Source organism: Desmodus rotundus, chromosome 12 (assembly GCF_022682495.2).
Source record: "Desmodus rotundus isolate HL8 chromosome 12, HLdesRot8A.1, whole genome shotgun sequence".
NCBI classification, from domain to species: domain Eukaryota; kingdom Metazoa; phylum Chordata; class Mammalia; order Chiroptera; family Phyllostomidae; genus Desmodus; species Desmodus rotundus.
Window position 1 is genome coordinate 10,761,341 of NC_071398.1, and position 15,260 is coordinate 10,776,600.

Below are 15,260 nucleotides of genomic sequence, written 5' to 3' on the forward strand. Positions count from 1 at the left end.
TAAAAAAAAGAAATGACAAAGACGAATGTTTCTCACTAATGACCACAGCAGCAAGAACAAATGAGTGTAATGCTGATGGATGATAGTTATGTGCATTTAAGCCCATTTGTGAGCCTTAATGGGATCCCTCTCCATGGCTCTGAATTCCACCTGTAAAGTGTACAGGCCTTTATTGGTATCTGCTTATTATACAAGCTCAGTGAATCTAATCTCCTCTTGTTGTGTGTTGTTTTGCTCATTTCACTTGGAATTCACAAAATATTCATAGTCATGAATTGTGCCATCAAAATTTCACTTCAGATTCATAATCAAATTTTACCAGTGATAACAGGACCTGCATACCAATCAGCCAGTTAATTGAGCCTCTGCTGGTGGGAGATAAGGCAGCATCAGACACAATCTCTATCAGGGAAGAATATTTTATCATTTCTGCAACAGCGTGTGAAATGTGAAGAACTAGAAATAATCATTGTTTAGTCCAAGGAGACATTATAAAGCATAATTTAGCACTAATCTCAACAAAGAGTGTTTTCTTATTCCACTTCCAAAGCATTGCTGCTCTATTGATCGTGTGGCTAAAATGAGGTTTGTTATTTTGGGGAGTATTCAGAGAAGGCCTCTATTATGCGCTCTGTGCTAAGAAGCAGGTGGGCATATAAATAAATATGTATGCAGGCACATAGGTACTTGTATTTCTGTTTAGAAGAAAGGATGAGAGCGGTATATACAGATTCCTAGGTCTCACCAACCACTGAAAGCAATTTGAAATTACCTCATTGCACTATTACTGACAGTATTTCTGACAGATTAATAACTCATTCCTTGAAAGCCCCAGAGACTTTACTTAACAACCTAGGTAAATATAGCTGGGCAAAAGAACATAATCCCCTTAGATGACCAGACACGCATCTGCCTCAGAACCCCTCCAGTCCAATTCCCGGCAACTCACGATACGTCAGATTTCAAGAAAGCACATCTGTCAAGACTCAAAGACACAATGTAGGTTTCCACTGCAGTCCACTCTCAGAAATAGTACTTTAAATCCGCAATGCAGTTGGTTGGTTTGTTTTAAAGAAGCTGGAACACACACCATCATTGTGAACTCTTTCAGAACTCCTGTCTAAGCTTTGTATATGTATTCTTATTTTAAAATTTGGAACAGGCATGCAACTGTAATTGAATAACAATAAAAATTAAAAAAATAAAAAAAATTTTGTACCGATTTTTATCGTCGAATTCAGTTCTAGTGGGACTTGACTTCGTTAGGAACGTTTTCTAGTAAACGAGACAGACACGCACCTCCCTGTCTATTCTGAAATTACGCAGTATGTGTACCGGTGAGTAGACTTTATGACATCAGCATTTTGCCAGTCATCCCTGCTGTAACACTTTGGCAACTTCAAATTCTTCAGAAACACTGCTAAGTATACAGATTATGTTCTGCCTAAGTCTTGGCTCGTAACAAAGTGACAAAGTACCCCAAAACATCCTGTGCCCTTAGGATCTGATCAGACAAAAAAGAGGACCCACATATTGTGGAAACGTGGCTCCTACCCAGTGTTCTCTAGAGGAAAACACAAGTGTTTTTGGTGTTACGATGTATAGTATATGCTTCTCAGTTTATGAATAACAATGAACAAGAATACAACCAATGGCTAATTGCTTCAGTTTATAAAAGCACCTTATGGTAACAATAAAAATGACATTAGGAATCATTAGCCAAGGAAAATGTGGCTTTGGGTTATTCAATAATTGACTCAAGTATAAATATACTGCACTCTATTTCCAACATGAGTTTTTAAATACTTTGCAATGCTTAATTCTACACTCAAGCCAAGTGGAAAGGTGGTGTTGCTCAGCAGAGAGCTGTAAATAAAATGCAGCCATTTTTTTTCCTCAAAATTGATCTTAAAATTTATTTTGTATACAAAAGCAAATCCAGAAAACTCCAGGTTCCCACTGCCAACATCTCTCCAATGGGGGATTTTAAGAGGATGGTTATGAAAGGCAGACCCCTGTGCAACCTGACAGAGCACTGCAGAGCACACTGGACTCACGCCAATGTGCTGCTGATCGGGAAAAAAGGAAAACTTAGGGGCTCCCACCAGCGTGGCTCACCATCTCTCTTCTTGCACATGAACAAGCCACACTATTCAAAATTAATTGGTACTACTTCACAACAGAGATATGAAGAACGATGTTAAACAAAATCCTCCCGAGGAGAGTAAAAGGGTGTATTCCCTTGCAAATTCCTGTGCTGTAAAAATAACAAACTCTCTGTTCTAAACATTTTTTATGAATGCAGATGGCATGAGGAAAAATAAATATGGAATATGTTGTACTGAATTTTTCACAACTAAGGAAGAAATGGTTGCTGGCAACAGCAGTCATACATCACAGGCATCTTTTGTACATCATTAATGGAGATGTTTCTTTCTGCAGTGGTAGCCCCGCACCCAGGAGCAAGGCGAAGATGAGCTTCATTGAACATGGTGCTTGGACATTTGACGCATGGGAGAGTAGCTGATGGTAGCAGCACTGGCCCTGTTCTCCCAGTTCCCCAAAGTAGCCAGAGTGCCTGAGCTGGTACTACTTCTGTCTTTGAGTTTGCCTGAAAGCAGAGGCTGTAATCAGGTCTTCAGTGCACTTTGTGGAGACATCCCAGGAAGCATGAGGGTAGACATGGGGAGGGTTAATAGAAGGATTAAAAGCCATTGAACTTGCCACCTCTGTGGGCAACTGAGTCTTCGTACCCCTGGAATTCTTCTTTGGAACCACAGATAATATGCCTCAAAATAATTTCTTAAAAGAGTAAGAACTGTCCACCAATCTGTATACCTCATAGATTGAAGGTTGCTTTTGAAGTTCTGACTTCTCTACAAATTTCTGCAGCTTAGGGAAAGGCAGTGTGGTGTAGATGGGAGAGAAATAATGGATGACATGGGAGGCTAGCACCGCCATGGTGACTCTACCAGAGCTTTAGCTGATATGCAAAGTGGGGTCAAGGGGGGCCCTGGCCAGGTAGCTCGATTGGTTACAGCATTGTCCCGATACACCAAGGTTGCAGGTTTGAGCCCCAGTCAGGGCACATACAAGAATCAGCAAATAAATGCATAAATGAGAGGAATAGCAAATCTCTCTCTCTCTCTCTCTCTCTCTCTCTCTCTCTCTCTCTCTCTCTCCTTCTCTCTCTTCCTTTCCCATCCTCTCTCTCTCTAAAATCAATAACTACAAATTACAGCGGGCCCATGGGGTTGGAGGTATAAAATAGACACTGTTTTTTCACAACTAAAGAAGCAACACCTCTATCAGCTCTAAGATTATGTCAGGAAGTCCACCCAACTCCCCCAAACTTCAAAACTCAAGTTCCAGAGAGGTGCTTTGAATGTGAACAAATCTTCCTTAGTTTACCTTCCTTAGTCTGATGATGCCATCCTGGGCGTCAGAGGTGATTTCAAAGAGTGCTGTGCCGTCTCCATCGATGATGTCATAAGACGACTGTGCATTTTCACCGATGTCTTGATCGTTGGCCTTCACCCTGCCTATGGCAGTGCCAAGGACCACATCTTCGGGCACTGAGAAGTGATAGAGACCTTAGGAAAGAGGAAAAAAATGGAGTATTGCCTGGATTCCATTCATCCATTCATTCATTTAGTGAACATTTATTGGGCACCCCCTTTGGTCCGGGCACTCCTGTAAATGCCACCAATAAAATGTGGAAGAGCAAACAAAAAAAAATCCTTTTGCTGAAGAATGTGCAATATTTTAAATGAGTCAGAGACAAAGAGCTCACAGAAGAAGTAGTGATCTTTCTTCAAGACTCTTCTGAGATTTGGAGCTTATTCAACCGCATGCTTACCAAGTATGTAGTTGGAGCAGAGTTATATCAAGATATGAGTGACTCTATGTGAATGTTCTTTCCAATTTACTGTAAAATCACATTGGCTGCCCGTGGGGATAGTCATTGTTGCCCAACATAAAATAGTAAGCTAATTTCAGCACAGAAAGATGCAATGTATAACACACTGGAAGTCAGTTTTGAAGTTACCTTTATATTTACAGACTCGTAGACCATTTTTGATAAAATCCAATTACTAAACTTCTGCTCTGCCCTGCAGCAAGCTGTTCAGATACATGAAACACTCCTCTTGTTACTAAAGTCCTTCCTCATTGCTCTGAACACCAGAAATCCTACCTTCCAAACTCTCTAGGCAAAATACAATTATAGCGCATGTTCCTTCTCCTACGGGGGCAGTCACACACGTCTAATTAGTGGCGTTTTTATTCGAATCATCATTAGTTAGTTGTCTTAGTGTTACTCCTTGTCATTGGTGTAGGGAAAGCTGTGGGAACCTTAACCCCTGGCTATTACCACTTCAGTGCATCCCTGCCCTGCCCCTGACTGCCAACTCCTACATGGATTTGCCTGAGGGTTTTCTCTGGACTTCAGAACTCACTTTGGTCCCTGCCTGTCAGCCCAGAACTGCCAGAGAAGTAATGCCCGACACAGCAGCCCTCAAAAACTCATACAAGTTAGTGTATGATATCCCCGGCTCCTCCTTTCCCTGGCAGAATAACATTTCTACTTTTTTTTTTTTTTGCTTGTTTACTTACAGGGTTCCCAAGGGGATACAGCTCCAGCCACCCACAGCGATAGTGGGCTCCATGATGCTCTCTGTCTCTCTCTCTCACACACATCCTCACTTCCCTACCCACCTGTCGCGGCATCCTCTCCAAGATAAACTACTTATAATCAAATTCTTATCTCGGTGCCTGTGTCTGGGGAATCCAGACCCAGACAACCAGGAAGTTTTAGTCCCATTGCAACAAAAATGAGAGGGAAATAAACATTCAATGAACTACAAACCCAGAAGGAAAAATTAAATCTGGAGAACATTACCTAATTGCAGTTTGAACTCAATCACTGGGTCCCTTGGATAAACTAAGGCTCATTTTACCCACTGTAACAAGATTAGTTCAGACGATGGGTAAGGTTTTCTTCTAGCACTAACACACTTTTATTCAATGATGACATAAAATGTCCCTTAGAATCATGAAATAATGGGGCTGGGGAATAAAATGGGTTTTTTCCCAAATATTTTGCCATGGGGTAGACACTGAAAATCATTATGTTGAGCACAAGTCTCCCAGTTCTCTCATAATTGGTGTAATGATTCCATTTCCTTCAAACTTTATATTCCAGGTAAGGTATAAGATGATTCATTCAGGTATGCTTATCAAGTAAATAAGACAGCAAGGGACCTCACTGTGCTGCCAGCTCTGATTCAGAGAGTCTTGGGAAACCAAGCAAATGGAGCATTTCTTCATCCATTTCTATTCTGCTCACTCCCATCATTTTTATTAGTGTGATCACAGTTAATAGTTATTACCACCAAGAAAGGGAACACTTCTGAAACTCATCTGCCACTGCTGAATTGAAACAATCATTCTTCTGAGAAAGAAGAGTTGCATATTAGAGCATATAATGGCAACGAGAGAGGAAATAACAGATTGGGGGAAGGATAAGAGGAATGGCATTCTCCAGTCTAATAATTTTGTTGAAGAGGGTTGCATTGTTGTTGGATTCATGAATGGCCAGAGGTGAAATTTCTCAATGAAAATGCATCCTTTCTGTTCTTTCTATCTTGGAATCTCTGAAGATAAATTCTCAAAGGTATCTCAACTCTGTCATCTTCAAGTCCCACTCCTCTTCTTCCTTCTCTCCCTCTCTTTCTCTGGGTCCTCTCTTCTCTCTCTTTTCAAAAACTAGTTCTCCTACGGTAGTTCCTATCCCAGCCTAAAGCACCATCCTGCATCTAATAATCTCTCATGTCGGAAACAGAACTCACCTCCTTAATGAAAAATGCAATCTATCCTTAGATTTTTGTTATCATTACCTTTCAAATATTGATCACAATGATCGTCTCTTCCCTATTTCCACTGTGACCACCGTGGCTTGCCAGGGCTGCCATCCTCTTTGACATGAATGGTTACAATCACCCTTTACCTGGCTGCCTTGTAGAGAAGACAGTGGGAAAAGGCCAGATTTCACTTTCTCTGATTCCCTGGGATCAAATCCTATTACTCAAGTCTTTCAATGCTTCCCAGTGGCACCAGCATAAAGGCCACAGTCCTTAAAATGGCTAATCCCTGCCTCACCTCACTCCCCAGCCCGTGTGCTTCAGTGGCAGTGGCATTCCAGCCATTCTCATCCTGTCCCCGTATGCACCCTTCTTCCACGGGGTGTTCGGGTGCCCTTTTCCTCTAGGTGCAATGCCCATCCCCCAACCTCATGGCTTCACCTTGTCTCGGCTAATTCCTAGTCATCATTCATACGGCGAGATAAGAGTCCCCATGCCAGAAAGACCTTCCCAAATCATCTCTCTATGGCAGGTCACTCCCAACAAATACTCAAAAAGAAAGGGTTCTGTCAGAGTAAAAGAAAGTTGGCAAATACTGTCCGTGTCCCTGATCCTCTGGTGGTGGCTGCCTGGAATGCTGTCGAGGTTGCTGAGGCAGAGCATGTCTTTAGCGGGGACAGTACAGCCCACGATCGCTGTTGTCTCCGCAGCTGAGAGAAAGTATTTATTCTGCAGCAAATGTACTCCATATCTGCCTTTTCCACCTCAGACGCTAGAGATTTAGTTTATTTTATACAACAAGTGAGGCTATTGATAGAATAATATCTCAGGTGTGTTTCCATCATTCTCTTGAATATTATTAATGGAAAGTACCATGAAGAGAGAAATAAGCACCCATGTGGTCGTCATACACGCCAGTTCTAATCCTCAGTTCCACGACTCAACCACACGCTTGATCTTCGGAAATTTTCTTTCAACTTCTTCCAAATCTGTAAAAATGAGGATGCGTGCAGTACCAAATAACAGGAGAGTTGGTTGTTTCATGTACTTATATGAATTGTCATCCCTTGAGTGTAGTAAGTACTCAATGGTTGTACCTGGCTTTGTGGAGGTTGCTGAAAATTAGAATATAAAGTCAAATGAAAACATCATATTTAGGTTCTCATGCAGTGCCGGAAATTCACTTACTCTGGGCAAATTTTGGAGGGTTGTCATTGACATCAGTGAGGGTCACTGTTAGCGTCGTGGTCCCCGACAGGCCCCCGGAGTGTCCGCCCATATCTTTGGCTTGGATGACGACCACGTACTCCTCCTTGGCTTCTCTGTCCATGTTGGGAAGGGCAGTTTTTATAATTGCTGATGGGAGATAAACGGGAGAATGACTTTCAGACAGAGAGCTCACTCAGAAATAAATATGTGAATCCCACACATACGCACATATACATCCATACAAGTACCCACTCAGATAATTGTGTTTGTTTGGGGTTTTTTGACACTTAACTGGTGTACATTTGTGAAGCCAACAGTAAGAAAGGTTGTAGTCATAGACAGCAGTAGATAACTTGCAAAAACCCATTTTATAATGTTTTTAAGCACTTGCAAACATAGACCTTTGAAAGTAAGCTTTGTGGCACACGCTTGCCTACCAAATTAAAGAATAAATCATTACACAGCCTCATCTACCCTGGAAAATCCCAGAAGTGAAAGAATCCTACGATTTCTCACAGACTCCAATTCCCCTAGGAGAGGAGTAAATACACAAATAGCTTGAAGGCTCTGAGGTCAAAGATAAATTATTCTGAAGCTCACATTTACATTAGAGATAAAAGAAGTAAATGCAATATTAGAATCAACTCAGATGAATAAAACACCAATCAGAATTGCTGTAGTCCAGGGTCTAAATCCTAAGGCACTGTTCAATTGCATTTATATTTTAATTGCCTACTTATACTTTCTCTATTGTAAAATAAATAAATACCTGACAAAATAGAAAGATATAGAAAAAGGAAAACAGGGCAAAATATCAAATCATATAAAATAACATAAAATCATCAGTGCTAAAATGCCAGTGTTTTTTCTTCTGATGCATTTTCGGGGTTTTATCTCTCTGCCTTTTTGTGGGTTGTACTAGTCATTTAATTTTCTTGTTAAAGATTCAAAATGTGCAGAGATTCTGACCTTATTTGGAAAGTCTGTACTTAGTCCTTTCTTGCCCTTATATTTTTTTCATGGATAAATATTGCTAACATGTGTATAATTCTAAAGCTATTACTTGAATATGCATACAAATGTGCATATGTGCATATAAACACTTTACCACAAAGATGGTTGTGGTGTAGGCATTGTTCTGGGACTTTGTTCGCACAGTGGAGCTGTCTGAGATATGTTCTTGTTAGCACACAGAGGCCCAACTCATTACCTCTTACAGGTACATCATTGTTCATTCATGAATGCACTATGAGTAACTTAGTCCCATATTCATAGATATTGCAGTGATTTCCATTTTTTCATTTCAAAGAATAATCAGATATCTTATAATGATACTAGATTTCTTTGTGTCCTACATTTTTACTTAACTCTGTCTTAAGATGCCCCTCCCCACATTGCTTAAACCCCATAAAAAAATTATCGTGACTAGCCTAGTATGTTCCTATGGTAGGATGTGTGTTATATCTCTGGCCCAGGTGAAAGAAAACTGTCCTGATTAAACATAATTCCCCCTTACTTCTAACCCAGGCACCCCACAGATGCCCAATTCAAACTGAAGATGAGCCACGCTCTCGGCCACTTCTGAAGCTGTAACTCTGTTTTGGGGGTAGGGGACACATATACTATAATTAAATCAGCTGTCTGTAAAAGGTATGTGAAGAGTTCAAGTCCCTGAATCGTTTCAGTAGCAGGCGAAGCTCAAGAGTGCCCAGGGAAATCTAATCCAGCCAGTCAATGGGCAGGCTCTGCAAAGCGCTGTGAGTTCCTGTGCACTTTATTAGACCTTGACACGACTTTTATATCAGAGCTTCCCATTCAGGGAGCATTCAATTCAACATCCATGCTTATTTGAAAACATTGATGGTAACATCATAACATCTTTCATTACAAATGTTTGTTTAAGGATTTGATTATATTATAATATAACTCAATACATCACACTTACACGGTTATAAACAAAAACAGAAAGAAAAAAAGACATACAGCAATCACTCAGACTTGCATCACTGTGAGACACTGTTGAGGGGAAAATAAACATGAGCAAAAAGTAGCAACAAAAACAACCACAAAACCTAGTTATTATTATGATGAGGTACCAATATGTCAGCTCTGCCATGGATACATATTTTCGTAACTCAGCGTATCTTCATTATGAGCCCAATTCCAGGAGAAAGGATTAGACATTTGCTTTATTCCCCTGACAGTTACATGAGTGCTTACAAAGTTTAGGTCTTTGTGAACTAAAGCCACCCATGGGGCTTTGAAATTTGACATGGAGCTTCTAATAATCAGAGGAAACTGACATCATTTCTCAACGAAAGCAGCAACAATTTTTCCAAAGAAATTGGGTTCAGGTCTACACTCGAGTCCTCTCAGGTGAGTTCATTAGGACAACACTTACGATGCTCTCAGTCTGAGAAGACTGGCATGTATTACTCTCATCACGTTTATAATATATCATGAGTGAGAATTAAAGAACAAATGCGGTGTCTCTCAGGCACTAGGAATTAAAACAGTTTTGAGGCTTGGATGAAAATAGCATAGTTGGGTTAGTGTTTATGAGTTATATCAGAATAAGAGTGAGGCATCGTGATGGCGCTATTTGTTCCAACGGGACATGATGAGCCTGCTCCATGGGTCTGCATCTATTACAGCAATGTTCACGCCATGCACCGTTGAGGTATGCAGCTTCTTACTACCTAAGATGCATATCTGTTGACACGTTTGAGTCCTTTTACAAGAGGTTCCTTATGTGAAGTCCAGCGACTTTGGTTTTTTTATAGTATTCTCACACTTACTAGCTTTGTGATCGTGGACAAATTACTAAACCCACCAGGAGGCAATACTATATCCTGTTGAATGGAGATAATAGCCAGCCTCTTGTCGGGCATTCGAAGACTAGGTGAGATAATTCATGAAAAGGCCTTCGCACACAGTAGTTACCCAGCCACGCTGTTTCCCTCCCCCTTTGCCTTCCCAAACAGAATCTACTGAGTGCTTATTTGGATGGTAGGTAGAGTGCTGGGTGTTTTCCAGTGGCTTCTCCAGACTCATTCTCCAGCATTCCTTACCTCCTCTTGGCATGGGAGAGCGCACTTTACAGACTGCCTCAGTTACCTTGCTTACTTTCTGGCTTTGTGTTAGACTCAACCAACACACATGAGCCTAGGACAGCAATTTTCAACTGGTGTGGAGCTGAGAATTTTTAAAACATGCAATACCTGACTATTTAGTCTGGGGTGGTGCTAACCTCTTTTCCCTGAGATTGTCAAATAAAAAAGTGACAACAGTGAACGCAACAGTAGCCTTCTGGCGCCAATGCCCCACCTTGAACCATAAACATATACGTCATATAATGGAGTTGCATCTTTTCGGTCACATTGCATAATAAGTTTGCATCTGATTGCTTAACTCTCAGTACTAGAAATCTTTATACACAAGTATGGGCACCTGAGTTGTAGGAAGTCACTTTGGAGCAAAAAGGGTAGGCAATTACTTTTATTATTATTATTTTATAATTCAAAATGACACCTAGTTTTGGTCAGGTCAGCAGAATTTCAGTAATTAATTTATATATGCCATGAGATGACAAAGGTTGGAAATCACTGCCTTAGGAAATGTGAAAATGGAGTAGGATGAGGTTCTACACCCCACCCCCCAAATACCTCAATCTCATGTTTGGACTCTCTGCAGTTGTTGTCTGGGATACTGCCAGAGCCAAACTCCAGAGTCCAATAGCTGCCTCCTTCCCCTGCTCCTTCAAGCCTAGGGATGATGGTGGTACTTCCCTTACTAGCTTGGGGTGTTTCACCATCCCTTGGTGATCTCTCTTAACCTGGCCACGCCACGGTCAATAGTTCCTTAAACTCTCCTCAATATCTCCATTCCTGCCAGAATCCTACAAGCTATTGTTAGGATACTGGTCCTTTATCCAAGTGTCAAACATGGCTCCAGCACACCATTCATCCACAGACATCTGCTGATCAAAAGTACTTCAATGAACAGCATAGGACTGTCCAAAGGACCACTCCTTGGGATTAGCAGGGCACGAATTTGTTTCCTTAGCTGTAAAAATGAGAACAATTCCTATTCACTGAAGTTAGTTACTCAAAATGACCCAGCTGGGAAGCTGCGCATCTGGGAGTCTTCGCACTTCCTCTTTTCTTATACACCATTGGGAGTAGGTTTCCTGATCTCTAAGGCAAGCAGGGAGCTGCTCCAAGGTTCCTTAGGGCATGCAGCATGCTTCATTGGCTTCGGTACAAACTGTAATGAACAGTTCTTGCTTTGTCTGAGCCCCCTGCCTCTAGCTTCAACCTTACAACTAGCAGTAACTCATCAGAAAATCCAAGACAGAATTTCTGGAACATTTTCCTGCTACTTTGTGGCTGTAAAGGCAAGATAGAAAAAACACACACTCATATACACACACAACAAATGCTCTTAGGCCTATTTTTTTTCCATTGGGTTAGGGCTTATTTATACATGTTACTTAACTTTTTTTTTTATCCCTATTCAAAAGACAGACCAATCCACTTGCGTAAACATTGCAAGATATTGATAAGCTTCTAAACTCTAAGTTTAAAAACTGCCTGAAAACTTCCTTTTACTTCTCCCTAAATTATTTCCTTTGGCTCACAAATTCCCCAAGCACTAGGAGCTCCAGGCGGTTTCTTTTGTAGATGAGAGAACGTCTGTAATTAAAAGAAAAATACATTGTTTGGTGTTAAATACCAGCCAACACAGAGCAGAAAATATAGGAATAAGGCTGTTTTTCCCGTCAGGCTTGAGAAATCAAAAAATGGACCCATGAATACAAAAAAAGTTTGCTAAAATGCTCAATGAAGTGGCATTTTTATCCATTTTCTACTTTGATTTTTAAAAGGCTGATAGGAGCTCCCTAAGCCCTTTTCCAGAGTAAACAAATATAAAATACCTTGCAACAGTGCTAATTTTCAACAGCTTCCCATTGCCCACGATGTGCATTGTGTCCCCTGTGTTCACAGTCACGGTCAAGCAGAAGTGGTACCCATGCCTCCCCACATGCTTACAGTCACACATTCTCAATGCCCAGCCATGTGCTCAGAAGCTTAAGCATCGCGTTGAAACTCCCATTACACCAACTTGGCAACAAATTCCAGGTTTCAGTTCATGGTATGAAGTATAAGAACATTCTCTCTTCTGGGGCCGTGCGTAAAACTCCCTCATGTAAGCGTTTGCTAAATAACCTCACTGAAATGAAAACCGATGTATTTCTTTCTCATGGAAATTTCAGGAGATGGCTTGGAGTTGCTCCACTGAAAAAATATCACATCTGTTATCTCTGACTTTTGCACCTTCCCAACTCAGCAACTGTTGTAGCCTTACACCCCTTCACTAGTTACCCTTGGGTAAATCACAGGACGTCCTTACGATACACTTTTTTCCTTGTAAATGGGAGGCTCTCATCTGATGAGAAGGAAAAAAAAAAACCATAATAACACAATTGGCGTTCAGGAGGATAAGCTTGTCCTGCTGGATTCTCAATAGCATTAACTGCAGGGTCGATTCAAAAAAGAAATGTAAACACATACATTTTAGAAGAGTTTCCCTGGAACTTCATTTTGAAAATCTAATCAGAAAAAGCAACTAATAAGAACAGTCCATTCTTCATGAGTTTAATTCAATGGAAACTGGCATTGGGGAGCAGGGATGGGAAGGTATGGGAATTGAGGTGAACCCTGGTGGGGGGATTAAGACAGGAAAGGGGGAACCATCTAGCTCTGGAACTGACAACCACTACCCTACAGGGAATAGATTAACTGTGACTAGACCTAGGAATTAGCTATATGGGTGATGATTAATGATAGAAGATAGATAGATCGATCGATCGATAGATAGATAGATAGATAGATAGATAGATAGATAGATAAGTGATAGAATAATAATCTGCATTTTGAGAAACGAGTTTTCTCACATATTTCTGGTGATTCGTTCTCCCATATGTAAAAGATATCGTTTTGTCTTCCATTGACTCAATCAAATGGAGATTTCTCTAATGCAGCAGTTTAAGATTTTAAATCCCAGAGTGCCAAGCAGCTTCTCCTCATGTCTCATCATTCAGAGAGTACCTCTGATTAGAACTCAGTCTCAGACATCCCCCAAATCTACAACTTGTGTGTGTATTCTGTTCCCTTCCCATTGTCTTTGGTGTCATCCCTGGAGAAGCACTTTATATCCATCACAGAGATTCTTTGTATCATTTCCATGCTATCACCAGATCAAGAGCCTTCATGAGAAAGGCAAGGAGACACTGATTAACGCCTTTGTCATTCTGAAGGCTGATTACCGTCATTCATTTCTGGTGGGTCCCCCCGATTGTGCTGCTCTAAGATTGCAGTTGATATAAAATGCTGGGCTAGACCCCTCTTTTGAATGAGACTCGTTGCGCACATTATCCTGGTTGTGAAACCTCCAGCTTTGTCATTCCCCAAATTCTTGCCATTTTAACGTGCAATTATTATCTTAATGTCTGCCAAAGGGGATCTTTTGTTGATAAGATTAAGTGGCACAAATCCACTAGCGATGTCGTTCGCGAAGGTCCTATACTGCACCCTCGGTTTCTGCTAACTGGGGGATCTCTACCAGTTGTCAGGGGTAAAAGATATATACCCAGAGGTGCTTCAACACATGCCCGCCTAATCACTGAATAATACCTTCAATATAATAACTTCAATCATGCCAAACCTGTGCAAATACATCACAAAGGAAAAAGTGACGTATTAGAAAACTGTTCAGCTTCCACAGGGTGCAAAAGCTCCTGCATTTCCCTTTCTTTGTGACTAGACCTGTGAGCTGCATAGATGGGTGATGATTGATGACAGACACACGGATAGACAGATAGACGGATACAGACGGGTGATAGAATGGACAGCATTTGGAGAAACTAAATTTCTCATCTCTTTCTGGCTCTTCTGTAAAATATAATAATGTAATTAGAAAACTAATGGGTTAAATATATCAGTAGTCAAAGGCTTATTTATATACTTTGACTTGGTATTTTAAAAAAACTAAGAACTTATTTGAAGAAAATTATACATTTCCCCTTCTCACTTTTTTAGATTGTGCTCACATCTTTTTTGCATGATATTGTTAAAAGGCAACTGATTTAAGTATGTACCAACAGGCGAACAGTACATTAGTGGTTATGGGTATATAGATCTAAGGTGTACAATGTTAAGGAGATGTTTAAAATTACGTAAGAAATTTCTCTAGCAACACACAATGCTGATAATTTCTAAATTTTATTTTCCAATACTGTCTGTTGTGATTATTTTATATTATAATGCGCCTATAAAAATGTGGCAAAGAATATATGTAAAGATAATGTGACGTGTTTTGTAAAGGAATTGGAGGTCCCCCCACCCCCACCCCCTAACACGCCCCCCCCCAAACTTCCCGGGACTCTGTGATGAAAAGCACCAGCTCTGCCTGTTAGAAAGTGGCTCTGGGCTTGGGTAGACGAGAGCTCACTTCGTAGGTGTATTTCCAGCCACGTGATCGTGGGCGGGTCACTGAGCCTCACTGAGGCTCACCAGTCTCATGGGTGAAATGTTATTAATTGCTCAACAAGAGTTTCACTTTGGTAGTATTACATGTGAGGTAAAAAGCCAAATGTAGTACTTTATACATACACAGATAGTATCATACATGGATAGAGGTCTCTACACAGTGATATATATGTAAATATAGGCATATTTTTGTATTTATGTTTATACACACGTACAGGTACATACATATATGTGTATAGAGATATACACTCATCAGATACATATTTATACATAACTTTGTATTCACTTTTTATAAATATATACCTATTTATCCATACTTATGTAAATAAAGTTTAGGTATCGATTCTGTATAATAATAATCAAATAAACTTATTCAAAACATCAGTAACAAAGTTTCTGTTCAGTGATTCTGCAAGATGTGAACGTTCCGCACCAATGGCGAAACGGCGGCCTGCAGCCCTGGCCGGCGCGGCGCAGGCGGGTGAAGTGCTCCCCCACAAAGCAAAAGTTCCGGGTTTGATTCCGGCAGGGCACGCACCCAGGCTGCGGGTTCAATCTCCAGATGGGGGGCATGTGAGAAGGCAACCGATGGATGCTTCTCTCTCCCATTTATTTTTCTCTTTCTCACTCCCTCTCCCCC

At 40.8% G+C, this 15,260-nt stretch overlaps 1 protein-coding gene across 1 annotated transcript in view; it reads right to left on the reverse strand.

The window, feature by feature from the left end:
• CDH8 (cadherin 8) overlaps positions 1-15,260 on the reverse strand; it is a 334,727-nt gene that overhangs the window by 140,472 nt on the left and 178,995 nt on the right. The window contains exons 5-6 of the mRNA XM_024551526.3: positions 7,050-7,217; positions 3,412-3,593 (exon numbers count right to left, since the gene is read on the reverse strand). Coding sequence (XP_024407294.1) covers positions 3,412-3,593; positions 7,050-7,217 — 350 coding nt within the window. The remainder of the gene's footprint in view (positions 1-3,411; positions 3,594-7,049; positions 7,218-15,260) is intronic.